The sequence below is a fragment of the Cajanus cajan genome, chromosome 5 (assembly GCF_000230855.2).
Source record: "Cajanus cajan strain Asha chromosome 5, NIPB_CcT2T_4, whole genome shotgun sequence".
NCBI classification, from domain to species: domain Eukaryota; kingdom Viridiplantae; phylum Streptophyta; class Magnoliopsida; order Fabales; family Fabaceae; genus Cajanus; species Cajanus cajan.
Genome location: NC_138521.1, coordinates 64,936,997 through 64,960,717, shown reverse-complemented (window position 1 = coordinate 64,960,717; position 23,721 = coordinate 64,936,997). Strand labels below are relative to the sequence as shown.

The window sequence follows — 23,721 nt, the reverse complement described above, 5'->3', positions numbered from 1 at the left end:
ATAATTAAGTTAATATTGTAAATATAATGATAAATATATTCATTATTCAATCGTCAAATTTTTTATTCATTTTATATTATAATAAATAAATAAGAAAAAATTCAATGTATATTATTAAAATAAAAATAGAATATCAAAGACATAAAAAAAATGTAATTTCAGGAAATGAAAGTAATAGATATTTTTCACAATAGAAAAATAAGAAAATTTATATAACATAATTAATTATGAAAGTAAAGTATAAATATAGAGAAATTATAATTTTTTTATTTGTGTATTTTATAAAATAAAATAGATAAAAGAGGGGAGACAAATAGAAGAAATATAGTATACTTAAAATAAAAAACTTATTTTAATTTATGCAATACACATATTGAATATTTATTATATAAAACTAAAATTTTAAATAAATGATGTATATAAAAAGTATTATATTTAAATATATAAATTATATTTTAAATTTATGATAAATAATTTATGTTGTACCACAATATTGATTTTAATGATATATTTTTTTAAAGTATTAATATTTAATTTAAATATTTATGATAAATAAAAATAATTTATATATGAAATTAAAAGAATTCCTAAAAATCTTATCATCGAAAAAAAGTCTTTAAAAGTGTTCTTACACAATATAGTTGTTCGTGTTTTATGTATAAAAGTTGATACAATATTAAATACCAAAATTTTAATATGATTTGAATATATTTATAATTTTGTTTATAGTACTAGTTTAATCATCTATTTTATTGTGAAAACATTTAAGTTATAATTACTTGATTAAAATAAAGTCATGATAATATTCGAGGACTAAAGTAATATTGATATCAAGATAAAAACTTCAAGGACTTGAATGACATTGAGTTACAGTTTTAAGGACTAAAATGACACAATATTAAAAGGATATTATGTTTTATAGTTCTAAAACAAAAAAGGAAACAAATAAAAAAAATTATATGCAATAACAAACAAACAAATGTAGAAAGGAGAAAACCTAATAAGAACATAAAATGTAGACATAGAAAAAACATAATAGTAAACAAAAAAAACTAAGAGAAGTGAATACGACATATTTACATGATTCAACCAATTTCACATACATTCACGGAAGAGAAAAAATTTCACTATTTAAAAACAAAGTCAAATTTCTACAACAGAACAACCTATTACTCATATAAGAAACTCCTTAATCTCTCTAACCAATTTTTTAAATCAAATATGAAACAATTATATTTATATCATCTAGTATCATGATTTTCTAACAAATCAAATGGACTTGAAACATTTTATTTTATCTATTTCCAAATTTCTTTTGAAGGCAAAATATCATTTTCGGTTTTAACTTTACAACCTGAGAGTGTAAATAGGTTTAGATGAAACTACAATTCTAATTAAATTAACCCAAATACATTTTATAATGTCACATTGGATCATCACGTTATTTTGAATTTGTTTTATTAAATTTTTTTGTTAATCCATTATTTTATAAAATGACATTTAATTTATTGAATTTAGTTATTTCTAATGTAAAATAATAGTTAAAAATAAAGTGACAAGGGAATAAAAAAGAGAGATATACTTTCTTTTACAATTAATGGGGATAAAAATATGAACTATAATAAATGATGTGGTGGAGAGATAAATACATAAAACATTATTGTATACATTATTGTATGAATTGTTGTATGAATAATGAAACTCTAAAATAAATTATTTTTTTTTAAGTCAAGGACTAACAAAAAAAATTCTTAAAATTTTAGTAATTTTTGACACATACAATCTTAAGGGCTAGTTTGAGAGTTTACTCCATGTGAATGAGTTAAATTGCTCATAAATTATTTAAATTTAACTAGTTAAATACTTGTTTGATTAAAATATTTTTTTTACTCATTGTACCATTTGAACTTTTTAAAATAAATGCTTTTCATTTTTTTTTCTATTTCATCACAACTTAAAAATTTTTAACTTTTAAAAAATTGAGTTACGTTTAAATTTTTCTAAATAGATTTAGTAATAAGAGTGATAATAATCATAAAGTTGGTCATTTTAGTGATGTGGTTGTTAGTAAGTTGGTGGTGTCAATTATTATGATGTGAACAAGAAAGATTATTGTCAAATGTATATCTATTTATATATATATATAGGAGAGTTCAAATAACACTGGTAAAATTTTTACTAAGTGTTACACCGCTCAATAACTTTATATTAAATGTAAATTTTGAAAATCCAATCGTTAGATTGAAAGTTCATATCTCTTAGATCATATATACCAATTTTTGTTAAAATTGAACAACAACTTGAAGGTAATCAAAGTGTTAATATTTTAGTATATTTTGAAATGTATGTATTACGTCAATTTTGTTTTATGAGAATGAATTATCAAATCATCTTAGATTAATATAAAATTTGGTATATATGATCTAAGAGATATGAACTTTCAATCTAACGGTTGAATTTTCAAAATTCACATTTAATATAAAGTTATTAAGCGGTGTAACACTTAGTAAAAGTTACACCGGTGTCTTTTGAACCCTCCCCATATATATATATATATATATATATATATATATATATATATATATATATATATATATTAATTTCCATTCGTTCATTACATTTCCCCAGTGATTTTGGATTTATTTCGGGTATAACCTTTTTAAGTCTAAATCTCAACCGTTTACTTATGTTCCAAGTTCCATAATATAGTGTTGGAGAGAGCTGGAGACATTTATGGCAAGAGAAAATCTGCTTTCCTCTCAAATTGAGTTCAAGTCATTCTCATCAAATGACATTTTTACTTAGGACTAAATATATCTTAAAAATCAGATCCAAGTAAATGAATTTTTTAATTGATTTACTGTATAAAAACGTTTACCTAAACGTATCTATTGTACTCTCTATATAATGCATTTTATTTGTGTTGTTCTATTCCTTTTGCTTTATTTATTCCGTTTCTTTATCGATACGTTTATCCCTTGTAAGTAATCTTCAAAAGTAATAAAGGAAGAGTGGAATCAATCGTCCTCAAAGCACAGGAGGACCATTTCGATGCAGCAATAAAAAACGGAAGCGTGCAAACTTTACAAATTCTTTGGTAGAAAGCGATTCCAGATAGATTTGAAGGAGCCATCGCCACTATTGAACCATCCAATCCAATGACTATTTGGAAAGTGACAAAATGTAGATGAGTTATTTTAATGGCTTATCACTTATGTTATAGTGATGGTTGTTTTTTTTTTTTTTTAATAAAAAATATGATGGAACCAGACTAAAATATAACATATATTATTTCTACTCGCTTTACTTAAAAAATGAAGGTAAGGTAAAAATTGCATAATGTATATGATATGGTATATTGTTAAAATAGAATAAAAGTAAATGGAATAAGGTGTCAAGTGTGAAGCGTTAAAGAAAATTGGAAGGTGATGAGATGAGGTTGAATTACATTGTTTATGTTACAGTTAGAGAGAGTTGGTGATCCGGTTGCGGTTGAGGTTGAGGTTGAGGTTGAGGTTGAGGTTGAGGTTGAGGTTGAGGTTGGGGTTGGGGATGGCGTTTTCTACAATGAAAGTAAAAGACAGTCATAACAACATAACTAGACAGAACTAAAAAGGCGTAGCAAACTATAACGGTGGCTTTATCCACAAGCCCGATCGAATCTTCAGCGTCCATCAAGCGCTCCAGCTTCGACCCAATAAGGCCCGACCCAAGCACGAACAGACCCGAGAGGAGGGAGCCGCAGAGGCGGTTTCCCTCCATGAGGGCCGACCCGACCCGAATGGCGTCCCAGGCGAGGGTCTCTTCGGCGACGGAAACGACGATGCTGAGGCTCATGAGGGCCATGAGGTAGAGCTGGAGGGCGAGGAGGAGGAGTGCGGGGGCGGGGTGGGGGGCGAGGAGGGGGAGGGGGGAGAGGGCGAAGAGGATGCCGTAGACGAAGAGGGTGGTGGCGAGGAGGCGGAGGGCGGAGTGGAGGGAGGGGGAGGGGGAGGGGGCGTGGAGGGCGAGGAGGGTGGAATGGACGGCGGAGAGGGCAGCGGCGAGGGAGAGGAGGTAGGAGGGGAGGGAGAAGAGTGCCCTGGTGCGGAGGAGGGAGAGGGCGTCGTGGCGAGACTGGTGCCAGACGTGGCGGGCCTCGAAGCGTGTGGGGGCAAAGCGGGCGAGGGCCTCGAGGTGGTGGATTTGGGAGGAGAGGGAGTGGGTGGAGATGGATTCGGAGATTACGAGTGTGGAGAGAGGGAGGGTGGTCAGGAGCATGATGGATGCGAACACCAATTTCTTCCACGCAATGATCTTTACGGACTCCACTATAATCTTCAATGGGACAACGGAAACACACCACCCCCACACATCACTTGATTCATCCATTCTCTCTCACTCTCACTCTCTCGATCATCAAACCCCTTCTATGCCGCGCCCTATCATGCCTTGCTTGCTTCCCAATTAAAATTCTTCTCTTTATCATCTCTATCAGATAAATTTACATATCTCAATTTTAAGAGAAATTAAATTTCAAAATTTCAAAATTAATAAAATACATAAGTCGATTTTAAAAAACTTATTACATAATTTAAAATTTCAACATTTTAAGACAAATTATAAATGTTAAACTTAAATTTCCATGTTGTCATGCATCTCCAATAATTATTAAATTAACCTAAATAAATAAGTTTTTTTTAGTTGATTTGTTATTAAGAAATATTCTCTTGTCAAACGCAAAAAATTATCTCTTAAGAATTTGAGAGACACTAAGGAGATTAACATCTTTTTTTCATTTGAGTTTTCTATATTTATAAAGGTCAATATTTAATATTTAATTATTTGGTTAAACGAAGTTCACCACCACTCGTCTAAATCCATATTAGTATACTTAAACTTTTAAGTCTTGTAACTCAAATTATTGTTAACTTCGACAATTATTTTTATCTCAACTTTTTTATGGCATTAAAATAATTTAAAATTAAAAATTAAAAAACCTTACATTATACACGATTATGCTAATAGTTCCTTAAGTTTCATCAATTTTTTTCCCGTTACCCTCTGTTTTCTATTCATTCACTGTCATACATTCACTTCTTTTACAAAACATTACATTATACACCCTTTAATTTTTTTAGTATAAACCCGTAGGAGTTGCTTCTCTCTCTCTTGAATGAAAGGAGCTAGAGCCCCACAGACAAACTTAAAAACAGCACGAAAACACGGTAGAAGACATATCAGTTAGAACAGCAAAAGATTAAAAACGAAGGCACAATAATGTAGGAGTTGCTTTAATTGTTAACAAACAAATACGTGCAATCTCAAGAAAATTCGAGAGATATGAGTATAATTTACTAAAAAAAAAATATTAAAAGAGCAATTCAACCACGTGAAAACAACAGCAATCGATGACTATAAATGGTGCACTTGACTGTGAGGGTCGGTACAAGGGTAGAGTTTGTGTACATATAACAAAGAAAGCGCCATAGCAACTTCCTTGACGCAAAACCTTGCGAATTCTTGTCTCGATTTTATATTTGATGAAATGCCTTAAACCTATGACACGGCCCGTTTTTACTTTGTAACAGACCACAAAAACAATTAGGAACAAGACCCATAGAATAGATATCATCCACCAAAACGTGTTTTTTCCAATTGAGATTAGATTTTCTCATAACATTTTTGTCTAGTTTCAATCCTCAATTAAAAACTAAAAAGAGAAAATTTAAATAGTAAAAAAAATGAGATTTACATAAGAGATGTTAACCGGAAAAAATTTCAGATAAAAAATTCAATCAAGAAAAAATCCCGGTAAACTTGTAGCTTTCCAATTTAACTAAGTTACAAATAACCCTTGAGGAGCCAACCAACAATGTATCAATGGTGTCTCACGGTGCGCCATCTTGACCTGTTAGCAAATTCTCGCTACTGTGTCCAAGACCAAACTTATCCCACAAATAATAAAGCTGCCTAATATAAAATGGTACTGGTACACGACTTGCTTCTTCATAATAACCAATGAAAAATGTTCTACTTATACACATCACCTCGCATCTAAAGTATATTAGAATCATCTATATACACATTAAATAATGCATGCATGTTACGCGACTAATTCCTTAACTAAATTCTTCAGAAGTTAAAACCTGATCTTACATATGAAACAAATTATTAAAAGAAAAATATTTATTTCATATACACTCACATCCTTCAACAAAAAATAGTCACTCTTTTTGACAATAAATATTTTGTATTAATACATAGTTATAAAAAAAAAATATTAATAAAAATGCATGCATACTCGTAACTTAATGTCCCATATGTAATTTATTTAAAATGAAGGGATAAAAGAACCCCAACCACTGGAAATTAAAACTCATTAGTACCAAATGTCAACTTGGGTCACATCAAATAATTAAAAAGAGATGTCCATTTATTTAATGTCTGTCAAACTCTCAAGAGAAATTGTCCCGGTATTTGATAGGGACTCCTTGGTAATGAACCAAAAAAAAATAAATAAGAACTCAACCAGTCATATAAAAGAAGGAAACATAGAATGAGAACATAATGAAACACGAGATTGCATCCCCACCTTAATTTAAATAAAAAAATATGTCGCAAACCAGGAAAAACAAAAGAGTGAATTAGATTCACTTTTTTTGTTCAATTATTAACACACGCAATTGCCAACCAGCAAAATAATGAAGCAAGGAAGAAGACTATAATCACCTCCTCAAGCCAAACGAATCACGGAATGTATGCCTTACCACCTTCCAATGGGTCACATCCAGAGTCCGGAGAGGATAATTCTCAGTTGCATCGTACCATACCATACTAATAATTGCATGATCTTTTGTTCTGGATGCCCGAAGTAAATAAAGTTGCCATTGTCACCAAAATGACGATTCCATCACATGCCCCTTCTATTAAGCATAAAAATCTAAGGCTAAATACAATGATACACCCACATGGTATCTTCAAATTTCACATGATACTCATGCCTTTTCAAGAATTGCAATAATTCCCTTAATGGTTTGAAGCACATTACACCAATTACTTAAAAATACATTAGGACATGTACCCTATAAGAATAGTTACAGTAGGTTTTAAACAAGCAATAATATCTTTGTGAAATTTCAAGAAATTAGAGAAGTTATCGGTGTAATTTACCCATAATTCTAAGCACGCACTAGTTCACGTATTATCTTTGGTTGGACGACAGAACAGAACATCCCTCCACACTAAAGATTAGCAAAAAAGATGCGAGGGAATTATGTAAACATTGCAGGCAAATGTAGCTAATGACACAATGAAGTTGCAAACACCTCCAAAACTTTAAGATTGCGGTTACAAACTGCAATTTAAACGCTGGGTGACAGTAACTTTTGCGCATATAAATTAAAATTACAACCCTAAATAACGATCTATGTGACTTAGACTCAGCTTGCATCATGCAAGGACAAGATGTATTATTCAATGAGGGTATTGCAACCCCTGTTTTCTCCTTTCCAATTCCAACCTCTCTTTAGGCTGGAAAGCAAAAAAGTGTTAAGGTAAACTTCTTTTCAAAAATCAATCGCATTTTTCTTGGTGAAATAATCTTTCGATTACTTTCAGAAAAGAAAAATGAAACAGAGGCCAACCTTGAAAGAGTAATATACTTTAGGATATCGCCAACTCTATAAGCATCCATCCATGAAGAAGTTAACAATTTTCTTTCCCAAATTTCATATGCAATTACTGAAGATGATTGATCAGGTGTAGGCGTGTAGCCATGGCCGAAATTATAACGCGCCTGCAAGTTGAAGTAAACAACGAATGCGATCAACTATCAAACTCCCACTTGAGTATATGAAGACTAAACTAGGCTCAACGAGGTAGACATCACTAACAACAGTGAAACTTTCCACGGTGAACAGAGTTCGTATCAGCAAACAAAGGTAAGATTATCCTATTATTGGAAGTAAAGAGCGAGGGAAATATTCGTGAATTAACTTCCGAGATGGGCCAAAAACAACCTTTGTCGCAGTTCATATTATACACAGTGAAAATTTTTAAAAAATAAATAAATTAAGTTACATGGTTTCTAAAAGGCTTAAAAACGAAAAACTTACGAGAGCTATAAAGCGGTGAGAGTATTGGTGGTGTGAATTCCACAGGAATTGTGTATGGGATCATGTAGCGAAGCTCCGGCATTGAATCGAACGGGTGTCCGGCACGTGGGGCACGCTGCGACCTTGAGGAGCCACGTGTCGACGCAGCGGCGATGGAAGACGTGGGCGCAGGCGGGGAGGCTCCGGCAGCACTGGCCGGTGCGGAAGGCGTCGAGGCAGACGACGCAGTGGGAGTCGGGAAGGGATCCCTTGGCGAGACGGAAACAGGGGAGCTTGTTGATTTCGCGAGGGGGGAAGGCGGTGGAGGAATTGGGGGCGGCGGAGGGGCGGGAGCGGAGGCGGTGGAAGGCGCCGCCGAGGAGGAAGAGGTGGAGGAGGAGGAAGGCGGCGAAGCCCAGGAAGAGGAAGAAGAGGGAGGTGAGAAGGAGCATGATGATGGGCTTGAGGAAGAGGGAAAGGAGGTTAGGGTTAGGTTTTGGATGGGAATGGGATTGGGCGTCATGGTCCTGTGTGGGAGGAGACATGGTGATTGGTGATTGAGGGAATAGAGAAGGAAGGAAAGGGTTGGAGATAGATTTGAAGAGGAGCAACCCTGTGGCTGTGGATTGAGGAATATAGAAATTGGGATCAAAGTATCACTGGGAGGGAGAGGGAGAGAAACGGTGTGCGCGTGCGTCTAAAATTATATAATCCGGGGGCGTTACATCTTGTGGATTGTCAACCTCACAGTCACCGTCGTTACGTCAACGTCGCTGCCTCTATATATCGTTTCAATTTTTACTATATCTTTATTTTGATGCGTTTTTTTTTTATTTTCGCACTTTTTTTCTTCTATTTTATGATGTATCATTTTTTCATTTTCAACTTTGTGTGTATTGTTTATGACAAATTTTATGGTGGCCCATGAAGATAGGTGATTTATGAGTGCTTGTATTAGAAGCAGGTGAAAATGTGGTACATATGTAAATCACTAAAATGATTGGGAATAAAAGATTTTTAACTAGAAAAATATAAAAAAAAAATCACAAAGATATTTGAGAGTTACGATGACAGGAGTGGTGTAGTGACGATGATGATACAGGTGCGACCGTATGATCATGATGACACTATGAGTGCAATGATAATGACGTTATGGATGATACTACGGGTGCAACAGTGCGGTCGCACGATCATGGTAACATTACGAGTGCAGTAATAATAACGCTACAAATGCGGTGCAACCACGGTGACATTATGCAACCACGGTGACATTATGGGTGCGACCATATGACCATAGTGACGCTGTTACATGTGCGGCCACGGTGAGTACATATATTTTTTTGTTATGTTGTTTAGCGGTTACCTATAGGTGCCTAACTCCTTCACCCACACCTCCCATATTAACAAATGGGTCTATTGTGTCTAGTCTGTATGGAATGATCCAAAACGGTGGCTCTCCAAACATATGTATATTTGTCCATCCAAATAAGGCAAAATAGGAAACAAAAAAATTAAAAGAGCCAAATCAACAGACACAACAATTTTCTCATAGTTGGAGTTGTAGGTAATAGTGTTCGAGCAACAAAATATTCTCATGGTGCATACCTCTTGCCACTGCTTTAGCCTCTTAAGCGACTACAGCTTGGTTCTTGGAGAGAGAAAAACAATCAAACAACTAAAAGAACAATACCAAAGGAGTGAGAGGTGCGAAAAAAGTGAAAGATTGAGCAATACCCTCAAAAGGGTAAATTTATTTTTTTTCTTAAGTTTAAAATTATTATTTTTAATCGTTATATTTTTTAAAAATTTTATTTAATTTTTTATATTATCAATAATATATTTGAAAGTGATAAAAATAATTATATATCTAAATTTAATGTAATATTTCTATTATAAAAATATTAATAAATAAATTTTATATAATAATTTTTGACAGGTTTTATAATAATATTTGAGTATAAAAATTTAAATAATTTTGTTTAAAATTATAAAAACTAAAGAGATTAATTTTAAAATTGAAAGATTAAAATTAAATTTATCTTAAATTTAAATAATTAAAAAATATTTTATAAAAAATTATATCACAAAAAACATACAATATTACTATGAATACAAGATAAATCTAAAGGTTCAAAACAATCACTTTGAGCCATTTCCGAAGTTTGATCACTTCAGTCATCGTCTACTTTTTATTTCCAATAAGTATTGCATCATTGCTATTCTCAATGGTTAGAATTACTCGTAATATATTAGAAAATAGTTAGATATATCTTAAAACAAAAATTTGTGTTTAAATAAATATATTCATATTTAATATACTTTATATTAAAAAAAATTACCATTTTCTTAAAAAAGTTGTTGTAGTTTCTTGAAAATGATTGTTTTTTTAAAATGTAAATTAATACATACATAAATCAAACTTGTTGATCTGAAAAATAGTTTGAGCTTCAAACCCTTAATAGGACATTTGAACATTTATCAGGTGTTCAGGCGAAATCATAAGTATAAATTAATTTTTTGAGTTATCTATACTGTTCTATGAAAATTAATTATTTGACGCATGAGCTTAAAAAGAATCTGTACAAATGGCTGGAAGAAAAAAATATATAATAACATACTAATGTTTATTTAAGTTACTAGGTGGTTTACTCGATAAGTAGATACATAACTAACTTTCAAACAAAATATATGAAATGATGTTGTTCATGTAAATTAAATTATTTAACACAAGAATTTAACAAAATGTATACAAATTATGGTATTTAATATCAACCAATAAGAAATAGTTTCATAATTTAAATATTAAAAATTAATTATTTTTAATGTAATGTATAATTATTTTTATCTCATATTTAGTTTCTATCAATTATTACATATATTTTTAAAAAAATTATGTTGAGAAAAGTGTTAATTAAATAATTGTTACACAGTTTGTTTTTTTTTAGAAAAAAAAACCAATGTAACTGCTTTCCTTTATTTTTTTTCCCACTCTTTCTTTTGTTTTTATCCTTTTTTATTTTACTTTTAATTTTTAAATAGAGGCAAAGAGTGTCTCTTTAGTGTCTTCCTTTGAATACACATATTAGTAGAAGTAGTGCACACTTATTAACCACAAAACTTTTATACAATTTTTTGGTGTTCTTTATTAATTATCATCATATGATTCATGTGATTTTTATAAAGGATTTTTATATGATTCATGTGATTTTTATAAAGGATTCGTGTGATTTTTATATAGATATAGATATAAAAAAAAAATTATCCTTATGATAGTCACTTTTTATTTTCATTTTTATATGGATTATTTTTTCCTTATCTTTTTCCTGCAACTTCTTAAAATTATCTTTTCTTACAAGTAATTTCTCATTTTTTATAATTATTTTATTTTGAAACTGTAATAATTAATCATAAAAATATTTTTCTTCTTATAATACAATGTAAACATAAAGTACCTTTTTCTTACTAATCTATAACATATATAAAAATACATAATTTAATTTCGTATATACATTATTTAGATAATTTTATCTTTAAATACGAAATATGAAGCTAACTGCTAAGCTGCAGTTCGGATCAGCTTTAAATGTGTAACGGACCCTGAAAGGCGTGCTAAAAACTAGTACATAATGTGACCCGTTTTGTTTAAGACGTGTCACGGGCCGCTTAACCGAAGGCCCAACCAAATAAGCCTGACATGCCCTACGCATGGTTAATATACTCAAGACTCATGACATATATGATATATATATATATATATATATATATATATATATATATATATATATATATATATATATATATATATATATATTATTTTATTTTTTTCATCTTTTTCAATTTTTACATATATTCAGACCGTAGAGTTGTGCGCAATACAGCTTTTCAAAGATATCGACGCATCATTTTTTTTCAAACACTTTTTCCCTTTTCATGACTCCAGAAATCTTAACATTAAATTTAGTATCATAGAAAATACTCTTTGAAACATTAATTTAAATATTTTGAAAAGTACTTTTCCAAATAGTGAAATTAGTGTTATGAAAAATATTTTCTGAAATCATTTTTTTTACATAATTTTAAAAAGTACTTTTCAAAAGACTAAAATTACTATTTTAAAAATAACTTTTCAAAATTATGTAAAATAGTACACTTCTAAAACGTGTTTTTTGGAATAGTAAAATTAGTATTTCAAAAAGAATTTTTTGAAAATGTGTTGTTTTACATGATTTTCAAAAAATTCTTTCTGAAACAATAAATTTAGTATTTCAAAAGGTACTTTACAGAAGTATGTTAAAAACAAAATTTTGAAAAATACTTTGTGGAACATAAATTTATCTATTCGAGAAAGTACTTGCAAAATTAATGTTGTGCTTTGTAGACATGTAAATGGGGAAAGTACTCGAAAAAAAAAAAACATATTTAGCTTGACACCTTCGACATTATCAAGAGTGTCACACATGTCTATAATGTTATCGAAAACCAGTTTTATGTTTTTGGTGCGTGTGAAAACTAAACGAATGGATGAAGAGGATAATAATGTGAAAATTAAAAAAGGAGAGGGGAAGAGAGTAATGTTATTGACGGTGGTACAAGCTAGAGAGTTATTGTTGATAAAGAAATTAATAAAGACCCTTCAGAAGAATCAACTTAGGTGTTTAGGGGTTGATGTATAACATTATTGGCTATGTTGTACAAAGTTGACTACTCTAAATCTTAAGCTCTTTATTATCTATTTATTTGATAAGTAGTATAGGACCTTGGTATTTTACATTTATTAGTCATTGTGTATTCTATGAAGTACATATATTCTTTATGTTGCTTTGTATATATATAATGATGAGACCTTAAGGTCTTTATTTAGTCGTATGTTGTATTTTATGGTTTCTATATATTTATCGTTATTGATGTATAGGACATTTTATATTTGCATTATTGACGCAATGTATAACTTGTAAATGGATTGATAACGATTTTTAATTATTTAAATTAATATTGTTATTAGTAAGAAGGCTTGATTCATATAAAATAAAAGAAAATTACTTGTATGTAAGCAAACATGATTGAAGAAAGTTTTAATTAAATGAAAGACTTTAAAGTTTTATGCAAAAAAACAAATGTTTCTAATTTTGAAAATTATAAAGTACGACAAATTCCTTAACTAAATGTGAATTAAATTTTTTGATGATGTATAATGAAAATATACATGTGCATTCTAGATTAAGGTGTAACAAACATTATTACATGTATCATTTTTTTTGTTGTCTTTATTTCCTTCTACCTCTTTTTTCTAATTTTAATCAAATACCTCCTAATGTTTATAACTCTCTTATCTTTTTTTTTTTTTTTTGGTTTGCACAATAGGAAAGGGTCTAATTTTAATCAAATACCTCCTTATGTTTATAACTCTCTTATCTCTTTATTTCCTTCTACCTCTTTATTTTATAACTCTCTTATCTCTTTATCTCTTTACCGTAGCTTATTTGGTTTTGCATGGGATTATCATGAAAATCTCATCAAATTCACAATCAAGACAAAAACATGTATAATTTTAGATTTTGTAGTCCATGAAGCAAAAGATACCAACAATGTGAATTTTTTATGCATGTGATATCATTATCCTAAAAAACTTATTCGTGAATATTATGCATGTTTTTAGAATACAACAAGAAGACACAAAACTTTTAGGTCAAAAAAAGGAGTTTAGACAAACACACACATAGATAGATAGAGAGACTATTTTTGGTGAATAGGCACCAATTTCATTCTTTTAACAACCGCACATATTATTTCTTTCATCCCACAACAATTGTAGTTTTAACATCTAGAAAATGTCATAAAATGATTGATGATTTCACCACAATTATTCAACCATCAAAGTTAAAAGTAGTCGAAATGGTGAGTTATTTTAGTAAAATTGTATCCAGAAGTGATATATTTTTTGTTGTCTTTAATTATGTATATAAACTTTAAGATGAAATTATTATGGACGAAGAAAATGAGAATTTAATGGTCATGTATTAACAATGCAAAATGTTTTAAATTTTTGACCAATTAAAAATCATTGCTATTGTGATTTGTTAGATAATTATTGTAAAAATTAACAAACTTACCATACATGATAATTTGTGATTAGAAGGTAGTGTAAAACTTCAACGCATGATCATTTATCTCATAAACTAAACTAAAAAAAATAATTTTGTAATAAAATTGTAATTAAGATGTAATGATGTGAATAATTAAAACTAATTAATATAAAAATAATAATATTTAAATAAATTAACCAAAAAGCATTTAAATTAATTTAAAAATTTAAGGAGGAGAATCAATTCAAAATAATCAATCAGAAAACATGTTATTTCCGGATAAGATATGCTAAAAGATCTATTATTACATGAGAAAGGGGGAATAAACACATATTTGCGTCAACAAAGTCACAAAGCTTATCCTTATACACAACCTCACACTATTTACCAATCACTTTCATATCAAATATGCACGTTTAGGTGAAGAAATGTGAAATCACAAATGGGCTAATTAAGCTTTTAACTTGTTTTCTTCATGCATTACATTAGTTCTTAATTAAAATTACATTTAAAAGTAAATTCAATCTTATATTTTAATTAATATTAATTATTTAAATCTTAACAAATATAATGTTTTTCTTCAAAGAGAACATGTTTTTGTGAAATACTTGTCAGACAAAATATAGACACGATCACACGATTCGTTAGAAAGACGATGTGTTATCAGACGAAACATACAATTTATCTCTATAAAGTCTTAAATATCTATCATTTATAATGACTAACAACTCCTTGTTTCATGTTTAAGTGATTCCTTAACAGATCAAACTAAGAAGGCTCTTTATAATTAACAAAATCGTTAAAAAGAATGAATGAATCCATGCTTTGTGCTAGAACCATGGATAAATAGATCCCTGAAATCACAAAAAAAAGTCAACAAAAGTTAATGCAACACCTACTTCTCGCTGACACACACTATATATAGTTTGTTTGGTATCATAAAGATGATAAGTAGTCTCCTTAATCAAATAAAAAGTGACAATTTGATAAAATGTATTTAATACATCAATGGACACTTTTTACCTCAAGGAACTTGTCGCAAAGATAAACAAAAAAAGCTTATGAGGAATTTTCAAAGTTTTGCAACGATTATCTTCATCTAAACTACTATATAAAAAGCTTCAAAATCAAAAGGTAAAAAGAGAAAAGGAGAAAAAGAAAGAGAAAAATAGAAGAACCTTTTTGCAAGTATTTGCATTACACATATTATTTTTGTAAAGTTCTTTGTACTTAATTTGTTGTATCACATTTTGATAGGAAGACAAAGCAACCTTATAAACCTTAATAACTCTAAGTTATTGGGTTGAGCCTAGAAAGGTTTTTTTGTAAAAGAATACTTGTTGTTTGAACATTGAGAGACTTGTTTGTAAAAAAAATACTTGTTATTTGAATCTAAAGAGATTTGTTTATAAAATAATACTTGTTGTTTGGTCACAGAGAGACTTGTTAGTAAAAGAATACTTGGTGTTGAAGCATAAAGAGACTTTATGTGAAAAGAATACTTGGGTAGATTGTTTGAAGAGACAATTCAAAGAACTTAAGTTTAAGTCAAGTGACTTGTTGAAAGAATACTTGTATCTTGTTTAACATAATGGAACTTAATCTAGTTGGATGAAGAACTAGATGTATTCTCAGTAGTTGAGATGAACTAATATAAAAATATCTTGTGTTTTGTCTACCCATTCAATACTCTTAACTATTAGCATAAATATTTCACTATTTGAAAAAAATAAGAGTTTTCGATTGATACTATTCAACTCTCTTTCTAGTGTATATATTTTTTCCGCACAAAAACTAATGATTATTCAATTAAGTTATCATTAATTTAATTGTTAAATTTAACAATTACTATTAATTAATTTAGAAACTAAGGTTGTAGTTAGATTTCTCCTAAAGGGCTTTGATTGTATGTTTGTCTTATTAGGCTACCATTTTGCAACAATGCAAATAAGAAATTAAATTTTCAAAGTACTAAAATAAGAAGGATTTTTTTTAGCGCAAGTATAAACTCTAAATTTTAAATCCTAATCGTAAATAAAAATGGCAACGAGTAAGGTCTCGGTAAGTTCCTATAATCTTCATCCTCATACCAACATTTAAAAATAATACATGTATCGATCTCATACCTACACGAGTAACAACTTGATCCTAATACCATACCCATACCTAGATACCCATACTTATAACTTGCACTTTATTCATATACGAAGTTAATAATAACAAGAAAAAAGTATTTAACTCCCTAAACTTTACCCTTTTACAAGTAAACATTACAAAATTTAATTTTAAGTCAAATACTATTAAGTCTTGAAAGTGCATTTGCTGACACTTTAGTTCCCAAAACTAAGAAAATTATAAATAAATTCTTGAAAATTCTAGTTGTTTTATTTAAGTTTCTAAAGTAACTACTCATTTTGTTTTAGTCCTTAGATATACGTTGATATTATCATTTTAGTCACGTGCTTTTTTTTAATTTTAATGTTTTAAACTTTCATAGACCAAAATATCAGTGATATGCAATTTTAATACATTTTGTATTATTTTAATTTTTATACTTTCAAGGACCAAAGTATCAATGACATACAATTTCAAAGATCCAAATGATTTTTTACCCTTGATTATATCTTAATTGATTCTTAAACCTTATCCTCATAAAAAATAGATGTTATAAATTATCTTAATTTAACCAAATTTTATTTTTGTAAATAAATACCTTAATTTTAATTAATTCTCAAATTTCTTTTTAAATTATCTCTTATATTATATTGGAATAAATCACCTTTTGTAACTCTAAAAGTGCATATCACTCGCACGTAAGTTAATGATAGTAAGAAAATTATGAATAAATTCTCAAAAGTTCAAGTTGTTTCATTTAAGTTTTTAAAAGTAATCACTTATTGTTATTCTAATCTTTAACATACATTAATATTATTTAAGTTAGTTTTATTTATTTATTTTGGACTAAAGTGAATAATATTTCACACGTTTTGGGATACTTTTTGATTTTTACACTGTTTGGAACTAAAGTATTAGCAACATATACTTTTAATTAAAGACCTAGATAGTATTTTATCCTATTAAATTGAGACTAAACTACTTAAAAAAAATTATTAATTTATTTTAAAATCACACTTATTTTATTTTATTTTTTTATATATTAATTTTATTTTCATATATCACTTTTTTATATATAAAAACATCATAAAATTTAAAATAAAAAATTAAATAAAGTTTTTATTAAGAATTATTTTTATCATTTTTTTTTCTTTGTAAACTCATATTTTATTATATTTTAAAAATAATTATAACAAAATAAATTATTAGTATTTAAGATTAATAATTTAACTATAAATTGAAAACAAAAAGTTGTTCATAAAAAATAATAGCATTTAAATATTAATTATAATAAAATTAAAGTCAACGATTTTTATTTGTGAAAGAAGTAAAGTCTAAGGATTAATTAGAATAAAATTAAAATTTATTGTATCTATTTACAAATGAGATAAAGCGTAAAGATTGATTAGAATAAAATTAAAATTTAGGATGCTTGTAAAAAAAAATGTAAAGTTTAGTGTGAATAAATATTCTTTCTCCATAATAATAAATCAATAAAAAATTTAATTAAAATAATTACTACAATTATATTAAAATTTATTCTTAAATAATGCAAAAATAATCTTAAAAAATACACATAATATTAAAAATAAACAAATATAATAATAATTTTTTTTTGTAAATAATATAATATTAGAATTTACCTAGACTTATTTTGTTCAATAATTCATGTTTTACATTAATTTTTAACTATCTAACAGTTGAATTTAAATTTTTTAATGTATAAATTAAGTTTACAAATTTAAAAAAAAAATTAAAATCATACTTCATTTTATTAATTCAAATTAACGTATAAAATGATTTTATGATTATTCGTCAATTTGAATTAATGAAATGAAGTATCAAATAATTTTTTATTTTTTCTAAATTTGTAAATTTGATCTATGCATTATCAACTTTAAATTAAATAGTTAAAATTTGATGTAAAATATGAGTTATTAAATAAAATAAATTTACGTAAATTTGCTCGTAAAATAAACGAATCTCTCTTTATATATATTATTTATTTAACTATATTCACATATAACTAATGCAAGGCCGGATAGTAGTATAATACCCAAATCTGGATTCATATCTGCACAATTTTGCGCATATATATCCACCTCATATCAAACATAAATTAAATTGTGGATCTCGATAAAAAAAAATTAAATTGTGGATAAATATCAATCTTCTTTACACAAATAATTTTATGAGCACTCAAAATCTTAAAATTTTACTACATTTTATCATCCTTAATTGTAAATTAAACACACTTAAAATTTTACTACACTTTATCATCCTTAATCGTAAATCAAACACACTTAAATTTGGTGATATGTCTGATTTCTTGTTCAATAATTTTTGTCCACATATATTTAATATCTAATCAATTTCAAATGTAAGCAATATTAGAGTTGTTTTTAAACCCAATTTATAAAACGTTCATTCAAATTTATATTTGTGAACTTTAATTCAAACATCCAAAAAGCTTAATGGTGTGTTTGGATGTGGAATTTTACAAATTCAAAGAATTTAAAATTCTTGGTATTTGAATTACTTTGATTTCAATTTCTATCATTCTTAAAATGTTTTGTTTGGGTAAGTCAATTTAAATTTTTTAAATTTTAAATTATTAGTTTGGATATGATAATTTAATTCTACCATGATAAAATTGAATTTAAAAATATATTTGTATATTGAGATTTTTAAATAAAATTTATAAAAATAAATATTAGTCAATTTTTAAATATTTAATAATTTTAAAAATTAATATTAGATAATATTTAATAATTTTAAAAATATTTTTAAATTTTTAATAATTAAAAACATGAAGAGATAAAAGATAAAATAAAATATATATGTGAAATAAGAAAAAAAAATATGAAAAATTTTAAATTCTTATTTTTTTTTGAGAGAATTTGAAATTCTACTATTTCAAGAAATTTCACAAATACTTAAATTTCAAATTTCTTATAAATTCTCCATTCAAATAATGTATTTGACCTAAAAAAAATTTGAAATTCTTCAAATAAATGAATTACTTTACTTAAATTTTCCATTCAAACACACTATAAAACCATTTTTATGTCGATACTCAGAATTCTATTTTCCTGTCATTTTTGTTTGTCTTTAGGACAGCATGGTTCATGATACCTGCAAACTCCATTTCAAATCTTAAACAAAGCACAGTAAATAAAGAGACAGGTAAAAATTTAAGCACTAGGATATAATTTTGTCGGAACAGTTGTCCATTTCAATTTTCAAGTCTGTTTACTCTTTTTTTTTCTTCTGTTTTATCTGCATTGATATTATTGTTATTAATTAAAGAGGATGGTACGTGGAGCAACTAGTTAGGTGCACAAATTACAGCAGACAGCGCCATCCAACCGTTCCCGTGACCTTATTAACTCTTTAGACCAGTCACTGCTTCTTTTCCAAATCCCTTCAATACTCCTTCTATTAAATGCAAACCCCTGCATGTCTGCCAAATTTCGCTAACCTTTCTAAATCAACACCACCAGGACCGATTTGAATTTGAATTCTCATTTCACCCATTATGAAGGTTGTATAAATAAGGTCCCAGATATGCAATAAATATACGACCCAAACCACTGCTCACTACTCACCTTTTTCATAAAGGCTTTATTAAAGTTCACATTATTTCCTCGCGTTATTTTTTTCCCCTAGACTTTCCTACTCATTAACTAAATTAATTTTTCATTTTCTTGGCCCAGCATGTGAAAATATTGAGTGGATTCTCAGAAAGTAATTTTGGAATCATCTCAGGAAGAAGGACCAATGCCACAGAAAACACGTTAAATGAGTTTATACAAGTTTTTTTTTTTCCAGTTGGCATAGTATACAAAAATCCAGTTCTGGAGGGTTCTTTATGTTTGACTTTTAGTTGCTTGTGTCATGTATCACCAAAAATGGTTAGTGTCCTTACATTAGAATTCAACACCAAAAGCAATTTTAGTTTGAAGGATTATCACATTATTGCATGAACATAACTACCGGTGATATGATTAAGAGAATCAGAGAAAATTTACAAAATATTACAAGATTACAATATCAAGTGAAAACTGAAATGTAAAATGTTTGACAGAGAAATCAACGATGAGGAAACTAAAAGAATCTTCTTCTACATTTTTTTAACCCTCATCCGCGTTGGACTAATATTCAATGGAACAGCAACAAATTCAAAGCAGAAACACTGTATTCAGATCTCCCAACTCATTTCACCTTTCCATTTCTCTTGCAACTTTCTACCACTAACATTCTATTTAACAAATTTAGATTCCAGAACTATAAAATCAAAGCAAAAAATGGTTCCAAAAAATAAATAAACTAGCAAAAGAGATAAACTAGAGGTTGGAGGCAGAGTGAACAACCTTATTCTGTCTTCCTGTGAGCCAAAGTAAAGTCCTTCTAGCAAAAGATGGCGCCCTAGCTTGAGAATCCATGCTATAACAACTCTGGTTTTCCTCATCATAGTCGAACTCACTTCCTCCTCCATTTTCCCACTTCCCAATATCCATCTCAGAAATAGTACTCCTTGTGTCAAACTTGCAACTCTTGACCTTCAAATCATCATCAGCACTACCAGAAGCAGCACCAACACTAGACTTGACTGGGAAGCGAAATGAAACAGCCCTTCTAGAAGAATCCGCCACTGCATTTGGCTTATCCTTCTTCCCCCTAAGCCAAATCTTGGATATAGAAAAACTCTCCTTTCTGCTCCTTGCAATAGCAGCACTATTCCCATTACAAACTGTACTTGCAGCCCCAGTACTACTAGTAACATCATCCTCAACTATAGTTGCATCAAAGCCTGCAAACTTGAAATCCCTTCTGGATTCACAGTCGCATTCTGACATTGCAGGTCTGTGCCCTGGAGTCAACGGCAAACCAGACTTCTTCTTACTAGATTGCTTCTTCATAGGAGTTCGTATGGGCACTTGCAATGAGGAAGTCTCATCCATAACATAAGCAAATGACCCCATAGAAAAACACCTTCTAGCATCCACATTGTTGGTACTAGTGCTACTACTCCCTTCCCCTACTCCACCTCCAACTCCACCTCCACCATCCACACTTCTGAACTTCCCCAGCTTCACAGTCACCACTTTGTCCACACCTTTTGGCACTGTTGGATCAGGATTCTCACTTACCAACAACTCACCTGATTTCAAATCCACACGGGTTGATCCAAATTCACTATCTCCACGGCAACCAATGCGAGAATTTGTTGTCATAACCGAACTGGTCCTTCCAACAGCAGCCTCGGGAACAATCTCCCTTGAGCTCTCACTCCCAGATTCCAGTACAAGAACAATAGGAGAACATGTGTTGCTGGCAGAGAACTCAGGGAGCAAGGTGGCTCTACAAAGAGGACAAGTAGAGTGAGACAAGAGCCAGGTGTCAATACACTCCATGTGAAAGGCGTGGCTACATTTTGGCAACAATCTTAGCTTGTCCTCAGGCTCAAACTCACACAAACAAACGGCACAGTCAAAGGGGTTCTTGAGTCCTATGATGGCCTTGTAGAGGAACACAGGGAGGGTGTCAATGAAGGACTGGTCAACCCCAGCATCATGGAGGTGGAACAGTTGCTGCAATTGGCCTTGGAGAGCAGTCACATTGTCCAAATCATCAGGCTCTCTATTTTGGGGCCTCCACAGAAATCTAACCAGCAGGTGCAGCAAACCAGAAATGAAGAAAACAATAGCAAGAATTATAATGATCAGAAGGATGCTTGGACTAACCTTCAAGGCCTTATCGTTCAAACTGAAACCATCAGATCGAACAGTGGGTGGAAAAGGAGGGTTTAGAAAATATGGTGGCTGTTCTGGTGGAGACACAAAACCATCACTCCTACCCATTTTGTGAACTCACAAAAGATTGTAACTTTATTCAACTGCAAATAAGATTATTCAGTTTCCAGACATCATTTGGTGCCATAAGCAAAAGGGGAATTGGGAGTATTTTTCCTGTTGGATGCAAAGAAAAAAGTGACGGTGGCAGGGGAAGGGCACTATGTAGGTGCAAGCTTTTGATGGAGACAAATGTTTACCTCATATTTAGCTTTAGCTTCCGTCTGAAAGTCAAAAAAAAAAAAAAAAAAAAAAGGATCAGTTTTTGAAGCTAATATTTTAAAGAGGTTCTCACTTCTCATTAATAAATAAATAAATAAATATTACAATGATTTAGAAATGTTAGATGAATAATTTTTGAATGATAATCACAAACAAACTTGTCACTGTGTGAAATTTAATGAGATTAGGTTGGACCTTTGAACAAAAATCATCATCCTGCATAATTAGCGGTTTCTTCTTGTTCGCTCGGATGAATGTATTACTTGAATATTTATCAAATTACTGACTTTTGCATACAAATTGTAAAAATAAAAATTACTAATAAATATTTTCACTTCATTTCATGTATAGGAAACAAATAAATAATTTATTAAAATTATTAATAATTTTTTTTAATATCTTTTCAAATCTTTGTAATTTTATTTACTTTATATTTTAATTATTATAATTTAAGATATATTTTTTTAATCTTTGCACTTGCAATTTTTAATTCTTTTAATTTTTGTTATTAATTTTGTTTTTTAACATTGTCCCTTTTTTACTAACTATATAAATGTATTGATTCAATTTTATATATCTTATGACAAATTTATTTTACTTTAATTATTTTAAATCATGTCTCTCTTCATTTCTTTTTTATATTTTAACCAGTAATGTCCCTTGTTGAAACACAATTTTTTACCTTTATAAAATTGAAAACTTCAATCATATTAATACAAAATAGACAAAAAAAAGTAAAAATAGAGACTAAGGATCAAAAAACAAGAAGTATAAGGATTAAAAAATATATCTTAAATTATAGAAACTAAAAAGGATTAAATAAGATAAGTATAGAGTCTAAAAAAATTTATTTTAAACTATTGGGACTAAACAAAAAAGTAAAACAAAAATTAAGTGAAATCATAAGATTTAAAAAAGTATTCTTAATATTATTTTTTATTTAATAATGTAATAATTTAAAATTTGACTCTATAAATACTCATAAAATGAAATGATATAAGTGATAGTTATATGGTTAAAATACTTTTTTGGTCTTATAATTTCATTTACTTTATCTTTCAATCCCTATAGTTTAAAGTATACATTTTTAGTTTCTATACTTATATTTTTAATTTCGTTTTAGTCCTTATAGATTAAGACAAAACTTTTTAGTCCCTATACTTGTACTTTTGTAATTTTTTTAATTCTTATCGTTAATTTTCTTTTGTAACGTTGTCTATTTTACATAGATGTAATATAGGTCTTCAATCTTTTAAAAGTAAAAAAAAATGTCTCAATAATGAGTGTTATTTGTGAGAATACAAAAAAAAAATACACAAAATGACAAAAGACTTAAGTTAAAGTGACACCACCAAAATAAATTCGACATTA

The 23,721-nt window shown here is 29.1% G+C and overlaps 3 protein-coding genes across 3 annotated transcripts; all 3 read right to left on the bottom strand.

Moving 5' to 3' along the window:
* Positions 1-3,332: 3,332 nt before the first annotated feature.
* Positions 3,333-7,766, bottom strand: LOC109811842 (uncharacterized). Its single transcript, XM_083075679.1, has 2 exons — positions 7,626-7,766; positions 3,333-4,470 (listed from the first exon to the last, which is right to left on the bottom strand). Exon 2 carries the CDS (start codon positions 4,369-4,371, stop codon positions 3,454-3,456), a length of 918 nt encoding a protein of 305 aa, XP_082931805.1. The 5' UTR covers positions 4,372-4,470; positions 7,626-7,766; the 3' UTR covers positions 3,333-3,453.
* On the bottom strand, positions 7,231-8,824 carry LOC109811901 (RING-H2 finger protein ATL56). The gene is made up of 2 exons (XM_020375751.3): positions 8,097-8,824; positions 7,231-7,777 (listed from the first exon to the last, which is right to left on the bottom strand). The coding sequence occupies exon 1, from the start codon at positions 8,618-8,620 to the stop codon at positions 8,102-8,104; it is 519 nt and encodes a 172-aa protein (XP_020231340.1). The 5' UTR covers positions 8,621-8,824; the 3' UTR covers positions 7,231-7,777; positions 8,097-8,101.
* An 11,456-nt stretch (positions 8,825-20,280) lies between these two features.
* On the bottom strand, positions 20,281-22,328 carry LOC109811858 (RING-H2 finger protein ATL13). The gene has a single exon (XM_020375698.3). The coding sequence runs from the start codon at positions 22,135-22,137 to the stop codon at positions 20,620-20,622; it is 1,518 nt and encodes a 505-aa protein (XP_020231287.1). The 5' UTR covers positions 22,138-22,328; the 3' UTR covers positions 20,281-20,619.
* Between the last annotated feature and the right edge of the window lie 1,393 nt (positions 22,329-23,721).